General features: G+C 38.2%; 1 protein-coding gene across 2 annotated transcripts; it reads left to right on the top strand.

The window, feature by feature from the left end:
* The first annotated feature begins 6,037 nt into the window (after window positions 1-6,037).
* On the top strand, window positions 6,038-11,768 carry LOC109162366 (anthranilate phosphoribosyltransferase). Of its 2 annotated transcripts, XR_002051078.1 has the most exons (11): window positions 6,038-6,602; window positions 7,005-7,487; window positions 7,589-7,746; window positions 8,030-8,113; window positions 8,278-8,330; window positions 8,493-8,574; window positions 9,207-9,314; window positions 9,559-9,682; window positions 10,077-10,162; window positions 10,960-11,395; window positions 11,664-11,768. XR_002051078.1 is itself a non-coding variant. In XM_019311089.1 (10 exons), the coding sequence occupies exons 1-10, from the start codon at window positions 6,224-6,226 to the stop codon at window positions 11,179-11,181; spliced, it is 1,779 nt and encodes a 592-aa protein (XP_019166634.1). In that variant the 5' UTR covers window positions 6,038-6,223; the 3' UTR covers window positions 11,182-11,418. The 2 variants fall into 2 exon arrangements, 1 of the variants encoding a protein (XP_019166634.1); XM_019311089.1 differs by lacking the exon at window positions 11,664-11,768 and having other exon boundaries at window positions 10,960-11,418.
* The last annotated feature ends 5,518 nt before the right edge of the window (window positions 11,769-17,286 follow it).

The raw sequence follows: 17,286 nt of genomic DNA, 5'->3' as shown, positions 1-17,286 counted from the left end.
GTACTTAGGAACATAGGATTCAGGAACCTTAGGACGCGCGGTGAGACTGTGAAACCTACACATAACCTCCCCTCACTTTATCCCTCTCTAACTTAAAAGAACTTCCCCTACGCTTACCACACCAAGGTAAGGGTGCAGCACACTGACTCATCATTACAATAAATATTGGCCCTGAAAACCAGTAGCATGGCACCAACAAGAAGACAATCAAGGATCCCACACTCCTCGAAGAATGAATCCGAACCTTCAACAAAATCCTCGGGTTAGTGGAATGCCCAGAGGAACGCCGCGTAGAGATAGCCTCATTCTACTTCAAGACACGAGGCTAATCTTTGATAAATCCATGAAGAACCTACTTATGGGCAACAACCGGGGGTTCAACTAGGAGTGCCTAGGGGCACGGCTACGAGGACAATTCCACCCCGCACCCATAAGGGCAACCATGTACGAGGAAATTCTCCACCTAAAACAAGGGATGGCCACCATCAGGGAATACCACAAACAATTCCTCCAGCTGGCTCGTTTCGCGCCTGAATTAGATCCTACAGAGACAACCAAGATAAAGAAGTCGGTGACAGACCCCAAACAACGAAACCCAGAAGGCCCTAATTGTAAGCAAACCCCGAACACCCAACGAAGCCTAGACCAGTAAACGCCAACTTCTACGAACGGGGAAATTCAGGAACAAATCCGAAAGAAGAAGTAACAGAAGTGGGAGACCGCTCCCTCCAGCATGAGCAAACCCTTTCGGAACTGGTTAAGAATGGGCGCAACTATCCCAGCCTGGAGACTGGGAACGCCAATTAAATGCAAGAAAGTAAAGTAGTACGTAAACAACATCTTTCCTTAATCGTTAGCACGAATTGTCGAAAAGGGCTCAATATGACAAGAAGAGGCAACAGACACATGGAAAGTATCATACAACTAGAGCCTCCCGGCGATAAGGGTCTTACCTTGGAACAAGGACCTTGATGGTTTTAAGGCACCGTAAGAAGTACATGTAACACACAAAATCGCCAAAACACCATGCGCCGTCAAGGGCAGTCAATCAAATGCATTCCAAGGAAGAGAAATGCATCGCCAAGCACTTGGTCACCAAAGGATTGAACAAAGGACGAGCGACAAGCCGAACACCAAGAAAAACCAAGAAGGCTTAACATTAATCAAACAAGGAAAAGACAAAGTTGGCTTATAACCAACTACCCGATGAAGATGACGAGGTCGCTAAATTGGAAACCGGACCCGACCTACTGAAGGGAAAGAACATACGAGAGTCTTGACTCATCTAGAACTCGTACTTAAGGATCAATAACACTGTACGATGGGTCATCCTATGTATTCGAGTCCCTTTTATTATGCACATGGGCATGGGGCTTGTCGGGACTGGAATCTGTGTATTCTTGGGATTTTTCCCGAAGGAATTCACCCTTCATAGTCACCTTCCCACGGGTCCCCAACGGGACCTTGATGGGACCCCAACGGGTCCTTGACGGGACCTTGACGGGGCCCTGACAGGAGCTTGGCAGGCGGACGACCGCCCACCTCGCGCCCACTGGTATAATGTGCTGATTTCTTAACTCCTCATTTTATTGATTCATGGCGCACTTGTGTGCCTCGATTGATGAACGCGAGTCTTGGGTAAGGAACCATGGGTCGCCCAAACATGGTGTCATCGGTAAAAGACCTTGACACACAAGACACCGTCGGAAAAGCACAACTGATTGCATTACACGTGGAGTTGAAGTTGGACTCTACGATGCAACCGACTAGGGATGATTGGCATAAAAGATTGTGCAAACCAAGGAGGCGAGTTGGGAACTCGTGCTAAGGACTCACAAAGGCCTTACAAGTCAAAATGCTAAGGATGGACTGGGACTCCTTCAAACCATGGATATCGTTCAAGCAAATCAGAGGACTCCTTACAAGTTGTATGGAATCAAGAGCGACGTAGTCCGTGGTGCTAGGCAAAAAGTAAAGAGCACATTTGTGCCAAGATCTCAAGGGTCATTAAGGACCCACAAGGAAATGAGATGACTCGTAAACTCATCGTGTCATTCCACAACGAGATTAGGTAACCAACTGCGCTTCAAGAAGAAAAAGATCATGCAAGGACACCTTCATCATTAAAAGTAACACAAAAGGGCACAACAAGCCGAACCTCGGGGAAGACATGAAGTCTTACTAAGAATTTCATTCCCTAAAGAGGAGATGAAATTCAATAAGGAGAGCAAGTCAACCCAAAGTTTATCAACTCCCAAGAAACTTTGGGAAGAATTTGGGAAGTGCGCCCTAAGAGATTGGCTTGGTTGACCAAGCTTGGTCAAGACCTTGGACGCATTAAAGAAGTAAGTGTTAAATCATCACGGGAGATTCCCTCAAGATAGGAGAGAAGGACGAAACTTTAGCCTGGGAAGCAAGGTCTAACAAGGATCTTAAAGTCAAGCAAGTGCCAACACCAAGGAAGAAGGATCATCAATTCGTCAAATACGTCGTGATCAAAGAATCAAACCAGAATAGTCACTTAAGATCGAGAACCCTTAACCCATCCTAGCCGAATTCCTTTCCCTCCCTCGGAAAATCGGCCCCCCTCCTTATTTCAAAACCCTTTCTACCCTTCAAACCACATTCTTGATTCCCTATTTTAACGATTCCATACAAGGTGGCAACCTCACACCCTAAGTTGCAACCTTGAAAACTTTGATCCTAATTCCTGAATCCACTTTATCCTCAAGTTTGAAACTCACTCTCTTAATCCATTTAACCCAATCGTTCCCAAAAACCCAGTACACATAGATATACTATTATATATTCTCCCCATAGAAAACATTCTCTCTATATGATCACCATATTACTTTTGACTCGTTATCCCTGAAATGATTTCTAAGCTTCGGGGACGAAGCTTCTCGTAAGGGGGGAGAGTGTAACACCCCGTGTTACGGCCTTCAATCTCGGATTAATTATTTAATTAATCCCGTTAATAATAATTAAATATGATTTAATTCGGTTAGGTTTCCCTTTAATTAATTAATAAAGGCCCACCATGAACCGTGGACCGTTGCCTAAATTAGAGTCTTAAGCCTACTAGGAATAAAGAAAGTAAACCTTTTACTATTCAGATTAAGATTAGGATTCTCTTTAATTAATTAATATGGTCCACTATGGACCATGGACCCTTATCCCTAAAACAAGCCCTTAGTCCTATAAGGAATAGAATTAGTAAACCCATACCATTCAGGCCCTAATTAGGAGTCTTAAATATATAAATAGGGATATAGGAGGCACCTAGATCTTTCACCACAATAATCTCTCACCACACAAGAAGTTCCAAGAATCCCCTTAGGAGAAATCAAGAAAGAAGAAAGCTTAAAGAAAGATCCTTCATAGCCAAGGAATTAATTAAGGCTAAGAGGTAACCCATGTCTCAACAAAACCTATTTTCATAGCTATGATTCCCATCTTAGGATTTCCCCATATTATTGTGTATTGATGAATTGTGATAATATTATTGATGATTGGTGGGATGATTCCATGGGTGATCTTGATGATGAGAGGTTCTTGATAATTATGGGGTTCTTGATGATTATATGACGTTCTTGATAATTATATGGTGTTCTTGATGCTCTTAATGATTATATGAGGTTCTTGATAATTATATGATATTCCTACCGAATCTTGATTTTGGAAGATGAATTGTGTTCTTGTTGATTTAAAAATAATTAGAACCCTAGGTTATATCGTGGAATTCGTATGGTATTATTCTTGGTATATTGGGTGGGAATTCGCATGATTGGGTGTTGATTATGTTTAGAAAAGCATGATAGGTTATGTGCCATATGTTTCTTGATTTTGATCCGTTAATTGTCTACGTGTGTTATCAATTGCGTTTGAAAGTGTCTAAGCATGGTTTCGGGTTCCACAAAGGTTCCCGGGGCGTTTTTGGTGAAAAAGAGTCAGTGGGGGGTAGGGGACCCGCCACCTACCCGCGGCCTATTTGGGCAACGCCGGCAGCGGGCAGCCGGGCACCCGCTGCCCGGAACAGTGCCGCCGGCGGGTAACCCCTCACCCACCGGCTACCCGCTGGTTTGTACCCCACCTTGGGATTTTGGCTTCCCCGTTTGATGTTCCCCCGACCCCCGTGGTGTCCCAACGGACTCCGTCTATCGTGCCTATGTCTAGTTTGATATTTCGGGTACCGTTCGTAGGTTGTATGAGTCTTATATATTGCATGCTAGTTGAATTGGTATCCCGTTGACCTAGGTGAAAGAAGTATGAACCCCTTAGGATTATTCTTAGTATGTGAAGGATCACGCATAGGTTTTGTTATACGTTTTCTCCCCCTTCCCAATGTGTTAATGTGGGTTGCATGTGCTTGCTATGTGTTATGTGTGCATGTTACCCCAATTCGGTTGCGATCGGATTAGTTATTCCTGAGCTGTGGTTCAGAAGCTGGCTGTGGTCAGATTTATACTCTTGGGTTGCGGTCCACCGTTTGGTTGCGATCAAACGTTTCTACATGAGCTGCGGTTAATATTTCCTGGCTGCGGTCAGATTACATACTCTTGGGCTGCGGTCCACTGTTTGGTTGCGATCAAACTATGATGAACTACGGTTCATCGGTCGGTTGCGATCGACCCCTCCGTGTTGCGATACGGGGCAGGGTGCTGCGGGGTCGTGTCAGAGCTATATGCGCTGACCCTCATGTATGGGCATGCGATTGGTCCTGTGGCGCCAACAAAGTGTGCTTGTGTGATGAGATATGGGCGAGTTGTTGTTATGAGTGTCTTGGGGATGTGACTATGGGATTTAAACTGGGAATCGTATATGTTGGGTTATGGTTATTAATTGTGCTTATCTTTATCTGTCTTGCCTGTTTGTAAACTGTATATGCTTGGTATAACTGTTGTCTGTGCTTAGCTCTATCTGTCAAGTCCATCCCTGTTTTAAAAGCTAGAGTCTCGTAGGATATATCCTCATGCTTCAAAATGGTTTTCGTATATCTATATATATGTCTATATGTATTGTATTTCAACGCGTTGGAGTGGGTTACCAACATCTCTCGCTGAACAGATATATTTGGTTTTCAGGCACAGAGGAGTAGACACTGGAGCGCTAGAATCTTGGAGCGTAGAAGTAGATAGTTTCCCTTTCGGCTTGGGTGCCATGTTTATGCATTTACATTGTTGAGGATATTAGTTAGTTAGCCTGTGCACCTGAGTTCTCTAGCTCAGGTGTGGCATAGCACCCTGTACTATTTATATTATGTTTTGGGATTTAATGAGAGCTTACCTCTATTATATAAGCTTCAAAAGTTTAAAAATTTCGGGGTGTTACATTCATGTTTGATGGTGTTTGCGAGAGTGACCGCCAGAGAAAGGAGGAAGAAGAAGCTAACGAAAAGATCATTTTAGCCCCTATATTAACACCTAACAAACTGTTCTTTTAATGGAAGGACTAATGCTGGAACAAATCTGATAGTTAAGGGTCTATTTTGTCCAAATTAATAGACGAGGATTAATTTTAAAAAATCGCAATCATCGGAGGACCATTACTGGAATTAACTCTTACAGGGCGCTTAGTTGGGAGTAAGGAATTAGGGTGGAAAGGAATTGCAATTTGGTGGGAAAAGAATAAGGTGGAAATAAAGTAGGAATTCAAATTACATTGTTCGGTAGGGATGAATAGAATTATTGGGTAGGGAATGAAAGAAGTGATATAAAGACTAAAATGTTCTTGTGTAATAATAATAGTAGTAATAATTAAGGGTACTTTTGTCATTTCATTCCTTTTTCCTTTTCCCACAACCACCGAATTGCAATTCATAGGAAGGTGTCCATGAATTACAATTCAGCAAAAGGAAGGAATTGTAATTCTGTGGAATTACAACTCCTTCCAACCAAACAGTGTAATTGTGACTTCCAGTGAATTACAATTCAACTATAGTCAAATTACGCTCAACCAAACAGGCTATTAGTAAGAATTAGACATACAGACCAAAATTATCATTTTGGCTTATACTCTGTGACCAAAACTGGTATTTGCTCATTCTGGAAACACCAAAAAATCAATCACACTCTCTTAAAATTCATATTCTCGAGAATCAAGAACTATACGCAACAAGAGACAATTAGTGTAGTAGTGTAGTTGTCCCCTACATGATCTCATCGTCATCGACGAAGAAAAAGTCAGACAATACAGCAGGAGTCGCTAATCCAAACGGACAGCCATGGAAGCCATTCTGCGAAATCCAGACCCATCTTCGCTCGCTTCAGTCTCTGGCGTTAATCCTCGACGCTGCTGCAACCGCCTCGCCCATGTCCGGGTTCCCACTGAGGGTTGGGTTAGCCGAAGGAGGAGTAGGAGTAGGTTCTCCGTGTCCTTGACTATCAGGGCGGTTCAAGATTCGACTACGATAGAGGAACTGGATCCTTTTGAGTTGAAGCTGAAAAACCCGGCCATCTCAACTTCGTATCGGAATCCCGAGCTTCACGAGCCGAATCAGACCGTGTTGGATGCTCAGGCTAAGGTCTGCACCGGCCCGACCCAAACCAGACCTCTCAACGAAGACCAAGCATTCAAAGTCTTCCAAACCATTCTAAAATCAGGTAATTCCACTGAATGTTAGTAATTATTTTCTCCAATTTTTCTTGAATTTGTAACTGCAAAGTCTGTCTTTTGATTTGAACAATTATATAGAATAGGGAAAATTGCATATTTTGTCCTTCTTATACCCATTGTACAAATATATGCTTGATCATCTTTTATGCATGAAGTGGCGATTTAAGTCTCTTGGGGCTATTTTTACCACCAATTTGTCAAGTGGCTGATTTGGTCCTTCAACTACTAAAATCACCATATGCATAACTTAACTTAGGGGTTAAAGACGGTCACACATATAACTTAGGACTAAGTCTGTAGCACGGGTATAACTAGAGGATCAAAAAATGCAATTTTATTTTCCCTATCGAATATGCAAAAGTAGTTTTGAAGTTGTTTTAAAATGGTAGCTAAGGGAGGGCTGAAAGATGAAGAGGCAGTATCAAAAGCACAACTTGGGGCTTTTTTTGCTGGAATGACTATTAGAGCAAATACCTTTCCGGAGGCAACACAATGGAGTGATGGGGAAAGGCGAGCTATGGATGTTTTTTGGCCCCAGTTGATTCGGGTGCTCCCTCCGGATATTATCTTTATAGCTGATCCGGAAGGTTCATTAATGGGAATTGGCAGCTCAATAGGTCCCCGGTTTGTTGGGAATAACACTTCTGAAATGAGACTAGTGGGCGCCTTAAGGGAAGTTTTGGCTGGAGGTCATCTTGGATATGAGGAGGTTCAGGGTGTTCTGAAAGATGTTCTTCCCCTGCAAATGGAAGAGGGTGCATTGTCGGGTGTGAGAGAGTCATTGCTTTCAGCATTTCTGATAGGGCAACGCATGAACAGGGAGTCGGATCGTGAGCTGAAAGCTTACTGTCTTGCATTTGATGATGAACTAGGTAATGCCTTTCTGTAGCAAGGACTTGGTATTGGCTTCTTACTCGAGTTTTGATAATTGACATGTATGTATCGAGTTAATTTAACTTATGAAAAATGCCAGGCCCTGCACCTGTTGCTGATGTTAACTCACTCACCCATTACGGTGAACCTTATGATGGAAACACCCGCTATTTCAGAAGCACACTATTTGTTGCTGCTGTTAGATCCTGCTATGGTGAATCTTGCTTGCTCCATGGTGTGGATTGGATGCCACCAAAGGTAATTTTTCTTTGAACAGTTTATTTTGAATGCTTTACCCTTTTACCTTTACACATGCCATTCTTAAAATTTTCTTATAATAAAATTAGTCCTTGATTGTGACAGGAGACAGGAACTAATTTCATTAGAAAGAGAAATAATTCTTTGAAAATGGGGCATAGCTTTGAGTTGTTGCTATTGTTGAAAGAGAAATAAGACTGACTAAAGTTCTAGACATAGGAAAGCATCTTAGGGTGTTTATGTATATTGTTCATCGTAATCTGAAATTTGTTGCTATATTCAGGGTGGTGTCACTGAAGAACAAATGCTGAAGTTCATGGGTGCATATACCCAGTTATCACCATTGCAAGCCAAAAAGCTTCTCGAGGTTGTTTTCCAGGGTGTTTATGTCTATTATTCAAACAATCTGAAAGTTGCTATATTCAGTATTTGTCCTCCAAAAATTTTGGCTTTTTTGACCTCTTCTCTCTCCCACCCTTTTGTATGTAAACATTCAGTACTAGCGTTTAATGCATCGAAGTTGTTTTCCAGGACGACAAGGTTGGTTTTGCTTACGTAAGTCAGCGTGAAGCCCGTCCATCTTTGTGCGTAAACTTAATACTATCTCAGCAATCAATTTTATTTCTCTTCCTTAATGGAAATTATTCTGATTTGGCTTATCTAATTAGATGTGAATTGCCTATTTGTTTCTTGTTGCTTAATCTCCTAATAATGCAGCAAATAATATCACTCATATTATCTCGCAGACATTCTTTAGTTGGATTGAGGGAACATATAAAGAAGCGCCCACCATTGGCAACTTCAGAAAAGGTTCAACAAATTGTAAGGGTAAGATGAATCTTAAATCATTGAATTCCAGTACATTTGAATCTCAGTTAAACTGTAGTTTTGAGTTCTCAAACAATATATTGGCATTCCAGAATTCAGTAGCTTCAGGAAAAGCATTGTGTTGTGATAGAATATATTATTATTGATGAAAACTCTTGTACGGAGTACATAACAATGACTCATAAAGACCCTTTTTATATGGATTGCATGTAATCATATTCTAACTAGAACTCTAACACATAGTTCTACTCACACTCCACCGGTGGAATTGTAATTTCAAGGTGAATTACTATTTTTCCCTCTTTATTATTATTATTATATTATTACTATTATTATACAAGGGCATTTTAGTCTTTATTTACTTCTTCCTTTTCAATTCTCAATCATTCTATTCCTGCCTACCAAACAGTGTAATTTGAATTCCTACTTTATTCTTTTCCCATGGAATTACAATTCCTTTTCCACCCTAATTCCCTCCTTCCAACCAAATGCCCTGTAAAACTGCTTTGTGAAAGGACTTGGTTGGGAGATTGCCCAATCCAAAACCACCCTCCTGACTGTCTTTACTACTTTTTATCAGTTGTTTTAAGAACTCTTCTAAGATTTGCTACTGTGATTTATCTTCTTATTAGGCACAAGGAAAGGAAGCAATTGTTGCCAGCTTTTATCATGAAGGTTATGAAGAGCCACTACTAATGCTTATGAGAAGGAGAGGTGTTCATTCTGGTTTAGTGGTGAAGGTATGTAAATCTCCGAAGCTCCGTTACCCGACTCCCTTGTTCCAGGGGCTGTGTTGCCCTTCTTAGTTCTCAAAGGCCAAAGCTTCCAGCTTCTGTTATTAATATATCTGACTTGGAAAATATAACCATGGCAGATTTGGACTTCTAAATATGTCCTTTCACTAAGATGATTGATTAGTTGAGCAACTTCAGAAATGGAATTTGAAAAAACATACATAACTTATCGTGATGATTCAATATTCAGGGAGAGGAAGGTGCACTGTCAATGACCACTAAATCACGATCAGTAAATGCATCAAAGGGTTTACCGGTGAATTACTGTTCAGGATTTCGTTCAGCAAATAGGACACCTGCTAATGTAGCTGATGGTATGTGCTTGTTACTAATTTTATTACTTTTTATTTATTTATTTTTATTATTTTTTTTTTTTTACGACTACAATCTAACCCTATCTAGGGTAACTGTTCCACAATATGCCAACCCTTGAACTGTGATGGGACTCAACCCTGTGACCTTCCATTTGAAATGGTAACAGTGATGCCATCAAACCACAAAGTACTTGGCTCTAGTTTATTAAGAGCGAAGTGATAAGTTTTCCTAATTGATTATCTATAAAACAGATCTGTATCCTTAATGACTGAGATTTTATCTTCTCAAAGTATGTTGAAATGTTGTATCTGAACTAAAAAAATTTGTAAACTGATTGTATCTTGGTTATCTCGATGCACTCCTGATCTTATAGTTCGTGTTATGTTATTGCAGGTGTATCACGTGAGAGTTTTAAATTTGTGGTGAACGCAGAGAATTATGGCTTTGAACCCACTGATACTCCAAGAACTGATAGATCGGTATGGCTCCATGTATTTCTCATTTTGAATGTTTTACATGTTGCCTATGTTTGGTGAAACTTTGCTGTTGACTTCAAAGTTTTTTGGAGTATTTAATACAAGTTTTATCTGCTTCAGTGATATCTTAAACTATGATTATCTGCTTTCTTTAATTTTTATATATCTTATTTTCTCCAGTTATTAGTACGTGATATATTTTGCCTTTGAAAGAGTGGAATTTGTTCTAGTTGGAGAAAAGGTTTGATTTGGTTGTGATGGTTGAGCACAACGATGCACATTTGAACTTATCTATGGAAAATGTTAATTGTATTCCCAAGAGTATTGATTGGATGGAACTAACAGCATGTTTGGTTCACGGAATGAATTTTGAGGGAATAGGATTGTTATTCCATAGGGAATGGAATAGGCAAGGAATAGAACATGAATTGTATTCCCGGGAATAGCTCATTCCCACGAACAAAACAAATTACCAAACAACGGAATAGGCTTGTTCCTGGGAATGTCATTCCATTCCACTATTCCAGGGCTATTCCGTGAACCAAACATGCTATTAGAACTAAAAGAAAATAAAGCGAGCCATTCCTTAGAGCCAATAATCAATTAACAGATTAGGGGATAGGGAGGTAAACGGGAACATGTGTAGTACAACTCCTTACCAATAGTAATTTGCCAATTTGGGGTGGGAACTAATAAGTTTTGAACAGCGGCAATTAAACACATATAACTTTCCAGCAGCTTAAAGACAAAAATCTAAAGGTGAATGATAGTAAGGTTTACACACTTGCGAAACATTTCAGGTTGCAAGGAATGTAGAACTGGGTTTAGCTGCTTTACGAGGTGAGAAAGGTCCAGCATATGATCGAATCGTCTTGAATGCTGGAATGGTTGACCATTTCCTTGGATGTGAAGGTGCCGAAGACATGTCTGCAGCCCTGGATAGAGCAAGAGAGGCCATAGATAGCGGTAATGCCTTAAAGCGACTCTTGAGGTACATACAGATATCTAATAGAGTGCGATGAAAGTTGATGCATACAGTGGTGAACATTCTTCCGGTTTTTTGCTGCACCTTATGTTCCATTCATAAACCATGTACACTTTGTTTCACAACTATGAAAATGAGAAAATCATAGTTACATATTTTGTTTTTTTTGTAAAGTAGGTTCTCTCCACTTTGTTGTCAACCTACAAACACGTTTCTGAGTTTTTGACAAAGATGTAAGTTGTTTCAGGACAGGTTGAATGCAATTGTTACACCATGGCCATGGTTCATATTGCATTGTGAATCTTGATACAAAAATTCTGCACTTTTAGTTAACACATTCTGTATCTATAGTTAACAGTTTTTGTACATGTAAACAAATAACTTGATAATTGCTGACACATAATATGATAGCTACAGATACAGAAACTATCAACTGCAAGTACAGAATGCGTCAACTATAAATATAGAATCTTAAGGTTATTTTTGGACCAGTGTGTACAATGCAAGGTAGACTCTGCCGGTTGAATGGCGTAGAGCTTATGTTATTGTTATCATGCTTAAGTCCCGGTTTCATTCTTTAGTGAATACAGTGTCTGCAGTTGCTAAAGAAATTTTTATGAAACATTTACAAGCATCAATTTATTTTACTATTGAATTGATGATTACAGTGAATATCATTTTAATATTTTAGTATTTTCACCCGTGCGATGCACGGAATTGATTTGTTATAATATATTAAAAATATATGGGTCGTTATATAATTATTTAAATTATAACATCAAATATTATATAGTGCAATTGAAGATATGGTATGGATCGTTTATGTTTGTTGATGTTATCATTGTTTGAATTCGAGCAAATAATTGTTCAAATTAATAGCTAATGTGTAGAAGTACGCATGCGGTGTTATAACTTTAAAGATTTTATATATTATTGTTTAAGATTTTTATAAATTAGACAAATGTGCTCGTTATCTCGCAACTTAGTTATAGTAATCAATTGTTATCCTAGTTCATTTGCATAGAGGATATATTTTTGTCAAGATATATAGCAATTTTTTCATTTTAGAAAAACAAAACATAATATCAACAATTGTATTTACACATTATTGAAAATCTCTTTGTAGACGAAATTGGTTATCGCAACACAATCTTGTCCATCCTCGTCTAGAGCTAACACTTTCAGGCCATCAGGATGGGTGACTAGGGGGAAAGTCACGTACAATTGTCCGTGATTAAAGACCGTTTTTTTAACAAATAACCCTACGTGAGTTAGTGTTTGGCCTTGTTTTTTGCTGATAGTCATGGCATATGCAAGTATCAACGGGAATTGTTTACGCTGGAACTTGAAGGGCAATCTCGTATCAGAAGGAGTGAGAAATAATCTGGGAATAAGGACTTTGGTTCCTTCATGAGTCTCATTAACTATTCTGCTTCGACAATGTGATCTGCCAATCTTGTGATGATGAGCCGCGTCCCGTTACAAACATCAAGAGAGTGGACTATGTTCCGCAATAACATAACAGGTACACTAACCTTTAATGTCAATGAATGATTAGGAAGACCCGACAATCTCAAACTATTTAAGAATTTATAAGTGTGTATTCTAATAGATTTTCATTGTCTGATTCTGCCTTACACAAAGAGTCACAACTTAAATATGTTTTCCTTCTGCAGTATTTATGTCGCACATGTACTGATTAATTTGATCAATGATATCTAAAGTCAGCGAGAGGATCGCTCGGCCTTCTAGCTGTGATCATCAAGCATGTCATATCTCGAGCTTGGTAATGTGCTTTCCACTATAGTTGCTATGGGATCATGTCCACACTTCAACAAAAACCGTGCCGAAATATCGATCTCAAATGAACCGCCGTTTACAACCTCTGCAATCCCATCTCCGATGTCTGTAATCCATTTTAAAAACTAATCAATCGTTTGTCTATCTTCCTCTTAAGCTAATGTCCGTAGTCTCAAGTTCTTTGTGAGCCTTAATACCTTGCAATTTGTCCACGGGTATGAAGAATTAATAGTTGCTCCGACAACTACTGGTCTTGTTACTTTCGGAATAACAGGTAGGATATATCTAAAATTGCCGCCCAAAACTATTGTCTTTCCACCAAAAGTCTTTTTAGCACTACCCAGTATGGCGAACCTCAATAGATCACTCATGGTTTTGTCAAAAGCCTCAAAACAGTGTTTGTGTCATTAGTGTTTCATCCCATATTATAAATTTGCTCATTATTATAAGCTCAGCAAGGTCAACGTCTTGCGATATATTGCACGTGGAATCTTCATCCAAAGAGAGTGGTATAGCAAATATGAAATGCGTTGTCCTGTCTCCCAACAAAAGCAAAGATGCTATTCCACTGGAAGCAACATTCAGAACTATATATATATATATATATATATATATATATATATATATATATATATATATATATATATAACATCCCAGACTATTACTTTTTGGACACTTTTAGTCCTTCTCATATTTTTTTCTATTTTTAGTAAGGGCATTTTAGTATTTTTATATTTTTCGTTTGTTATTTTTTTGATTTCAACTGGTTTAATTGGTTTAAAACTTTAGGTAATCTCTGATTTTTAGTAACCATATTTTTTAACCGGTTTTTAGTAAAGTCCTAAATCAATTAAAACGTTTGAAATTGAAAAAAATAACAAAAGAAAAATATGAAGAGACTAAAATGTCCTTACTAAAAATAGAAAAAATCATAAAAAGGACTAAAAGTGTCCAAAAAGTAATAGTATGGGATGTTAAAGGGCAAAAACGATAGTCTGGTACTAAATTTGAAATTGCCACCAAAGACAAGGGACCTCTGGTGGAATTAACTCTAATTAGTAATATACTTTTTAAAGTTTAGAGTACATATTCTCAATACTTTACAATACAACTCAAACCTATAATAGTCTATTAATAGTCAATATTCCCTCTTATGTTAGACAGTTATGTGGTTTTGGTTGTAGCGAGACTACAGTTATATTTTTTATGGTGCGTAGATACCGGGGATTGCTTCCCCTTTTGATGTTTTATGAGCTTAGAATCCAGTATTAGTAGTTTTTGTTTAGCCTGTGCAGTTATTCATGAGCGGGTAACTGTGGCGATAACATTTTCCCTCAGTTTATGTTTTGGATTCTATCATAGTGTATGTTAATCCTTTGACTTTATCCTAATTAGAATGTTTAATTTATGGGCTTTAGAGTTTAGAAAACGAGGTGTTACAGACATAGTTCTACATCATAATTTGCCACCAAAATGGGCAAATTATATCGTGCACCAGGGTGTACAATGCATTGTGCGTCCTGACCCAAAACGACGTCGTTTTGTTTTTTTTTTTTTTTTAGAAATTCCGTTTTCCGTTTCGGCAGTTAAATTCTAAAAAAAAAAAAAAAAAAAAAAAAAAAAAAAAAATCTTTGTTCCGTATGTACAGAATTGTATAATAGAATACACACAAGGTTGAAAAAATCGCAAGGCTCCCTCTATGCGCCTAGCGCCTAGGGTAATCGGTGCCCGTTTTATTTTTTGGAAAAATCACACTTTTGGTCCCTCAATTGTTCCCCAATCTGCAATGTGGTCCCTCACTGTCAAATTTATTCAATTGAGTCCTTCAAATCTTTAAACTGTAGTCAATTTGACCCTCCGGTCAAATTTCTCTCAAACTAGGGTTAAATCTTAGGACAAAATGGTAATTTCGCTTTACCCTCCTTACCACCATTCTTATTTACACGCGAGCAACAGCAGCGAGCAATCCAGCGAGGTCTGGGTCTCCTCCGGCAGCTTCCTTTTTCGTGAGCTGTGGCGACGACGGTGAGAGGTCGGGATAGCGGCTCCTCCGGCGAGCTGTGGCTACGACGGTGAGCAAACAACGCAACTCTCCTTCCGGCGACGAACGAGTAGCAGCGAAGATCAGAGACCATAGGTGGATGGATTCCTCGTCGATTTAGCCATTGCATGGAAGATCAGAGACCATAAGTGGTGTAGGCCTCAGACGATCAGGGCCGTGCGACGATGGATCCGATCATCGACGAAGTTATCCCGATTATCAGGGCCGCCGCCGATGGCTCTAACGAGAACGGAGTAGAAGTACTGGAAACCATCGCTGCAGCCGATGCGGCAGGGATGCTACTTCCAGGGCCGGTCCTATAGTTTTATAGGCCCGGGGCAAGTGAAATAAAGGGGCCCCAATACGATATTTAGAAGTTAATATAAATTTTTATAACTAAATTTTAAATGTTAGATACAAGTACAAAAATACTATTGTCAACTAAATTGAAATAAAATTTAAAAAATTTTAACATTTTACAAATACAATACTAATACAAAATTAATTATGACAAAAAACTTCTATGAGCTTTCCTAGATGCAAAGTCATTAATGACCTCTTCAAGACTAATATTGTCTAAGATATCATTCTCAATACACAATATTGCCAATCCATTTAATCTTTCTTGTGACATTGAAGATCTGAGGTATGTTTTCAATAATTTTAATTTTGAGAAACTCCTTTCAGCAGAAGCTACCGTCACGGGTATAGTCAATAGAATCCGATAAGCAATAAAAACCGTTGGGTAGCAATCTGCAACTTTAACAAATTCAAGAATCTCAATTGCTGACATCAACTTTTCTGGCAAAGTCATCTGTAACACTTTTAATTCAGAAAAAAAAAATCATTTGAATCAACATCGGACACATTGTTATGAGAAAAAGTAATTGCAAAATTATTACAACATTCAATTAATTCATTATTATCTAATGACTTCAATGTTTTTGAATCATACAAGAATCCAAAAATATTTTCAAATGTCTTTAATTGCTCAAATCTAGTATTCAATGAAGCAATTGTCATATCCACAACAATTAGAAAATAATTAACTCTAAAGGATTCCTCAGGTGATTGCATTTCTTCTTCATGATCATTTTCGTCAAATTGTTTTTTCCTAATAATACGATGTTTAATTGGAAATGTAGGATCTATATTCATCTCACATGCAATACCTTTGGCAATATCTATACTAGAAACAAATCCTTCATTTCTATACTTTTCAAAAAAATCTAGTACACCTTTAATTTGATTTTTAGTAGTTTCAATGCACATAGATTTTGATTGTAACATTTTACTTACCATGTTAATAGCAAATAAAATTTCATACCAAATAACAATTCCAAGTAAAAATTCAAAACTCTCAAGTGCACTAACCAAGCTATCCGCTTCACTCTTTGACTTGGCATCATCACAAGATTTAGTTAATTCTAACAAAGCTAACCTTATCTGAGGAGCTTGAAATCTAATAGCTTTGACACTTTTTATTCCATTCTCCCAACGTGTATTGCACAAAGATTTTACAGTTAGGTTTGAAACATTATCAAGTAAAACTTTCCATCTTTTAGGTGAACTTGAAAATAAAACATATATGTGTTGCATAACTCCAAAAAAATGAAACTGCTTTAATACAAGAATGTGTCATATCACTAACAGTAAGATTAAGACTATGACAAGCACATGGCATATACAATGCTCTCGGATTTATTTATAGTAATCGTTTTTAAACACCTCGGTGTTTTCCTTTCATATTAGAACCATTACCATAACCTTGACCTCTCACATCATCAATATTAAGACCTAGATCTTTAATTGAATCTAACAATTCATTAAAAAGTCCTAAACCAGATGTATTGTTTACTTTTAAAAACTCTAAAAAGTACTCTTCTATTTTTATTTTATTACTAGACATATTAACACATCGTACTACTAAACTCATTTGTTCTTGATGACTCACATCTGGGGTACAATCAAGAATTATAGAAAAATATTTAGCCTCTTTAATAATATTTATAATAGAACTTTTAACACATTGGGCCAAAATAGAAATTAACTCATTTTGAATTTTGTGACCAAGATAATGATGATGAATTTCATGATTTTGAATACGTCTAATATGATCTTGCATTATCAAATCAAATTCTGCAATTATCTCAATTAATCCCAAAAAATTACCATTATTATCATAGTAAATTTTTTCATTAGATCCTCGAAAAGCCAAATTATGTTTTGAAAGACATTTTACAACAGAAACTATGCGCAGCAAAACTTGTCTCCTTTTGAGATTTCATGTTGTAAATCTT

Source organism: Ipomoea nil, unplaced genomic scaffold (assembly GCF_001879475.1).
Source record: "Ipomoea nil cultivar Tokyo-kokei standard unplaced genomic scaffold, Asagao_1.1 scaffold2939, whole genome shotgun sequence".
Taxonomy (NCBI): domain Eukaryota; kingdom Viridiplantae; phylum Streptophyta; class Magnoliopsida; order Solanales; family Convolvulaceae; genus Ipomoea; species Ipomoea nil.
This window is presented reverse-complemented; position numbering and strand designations above follow the sequence as displayed.

Excerpts from the sequence above, each read along its gene's own strand:
- LOC109162366 (XM_019311089.1), top strand. The coding sequence starts at position 6,224 with ATGGAAGCCATTCTGCGAAATCCAGACCCATCTTCGCTCGCTTCAGTC. Across the intron at positions 6,603-7,004 it reads CCAAACCATTCTAAAATCAG|CTAAGGGAGGGCTGAAAGAT; the intron begins GTAATTCCACTG and ends TTAAAATGGTAG. Across the intron at positions 9,683-10,076 it reads ACCTGCTAATGTAGCTGATG|GTGTATCACGTGAGAGTTTT; the intron begins GTATGTGCTTGT and ends ATGTTATTGCAG.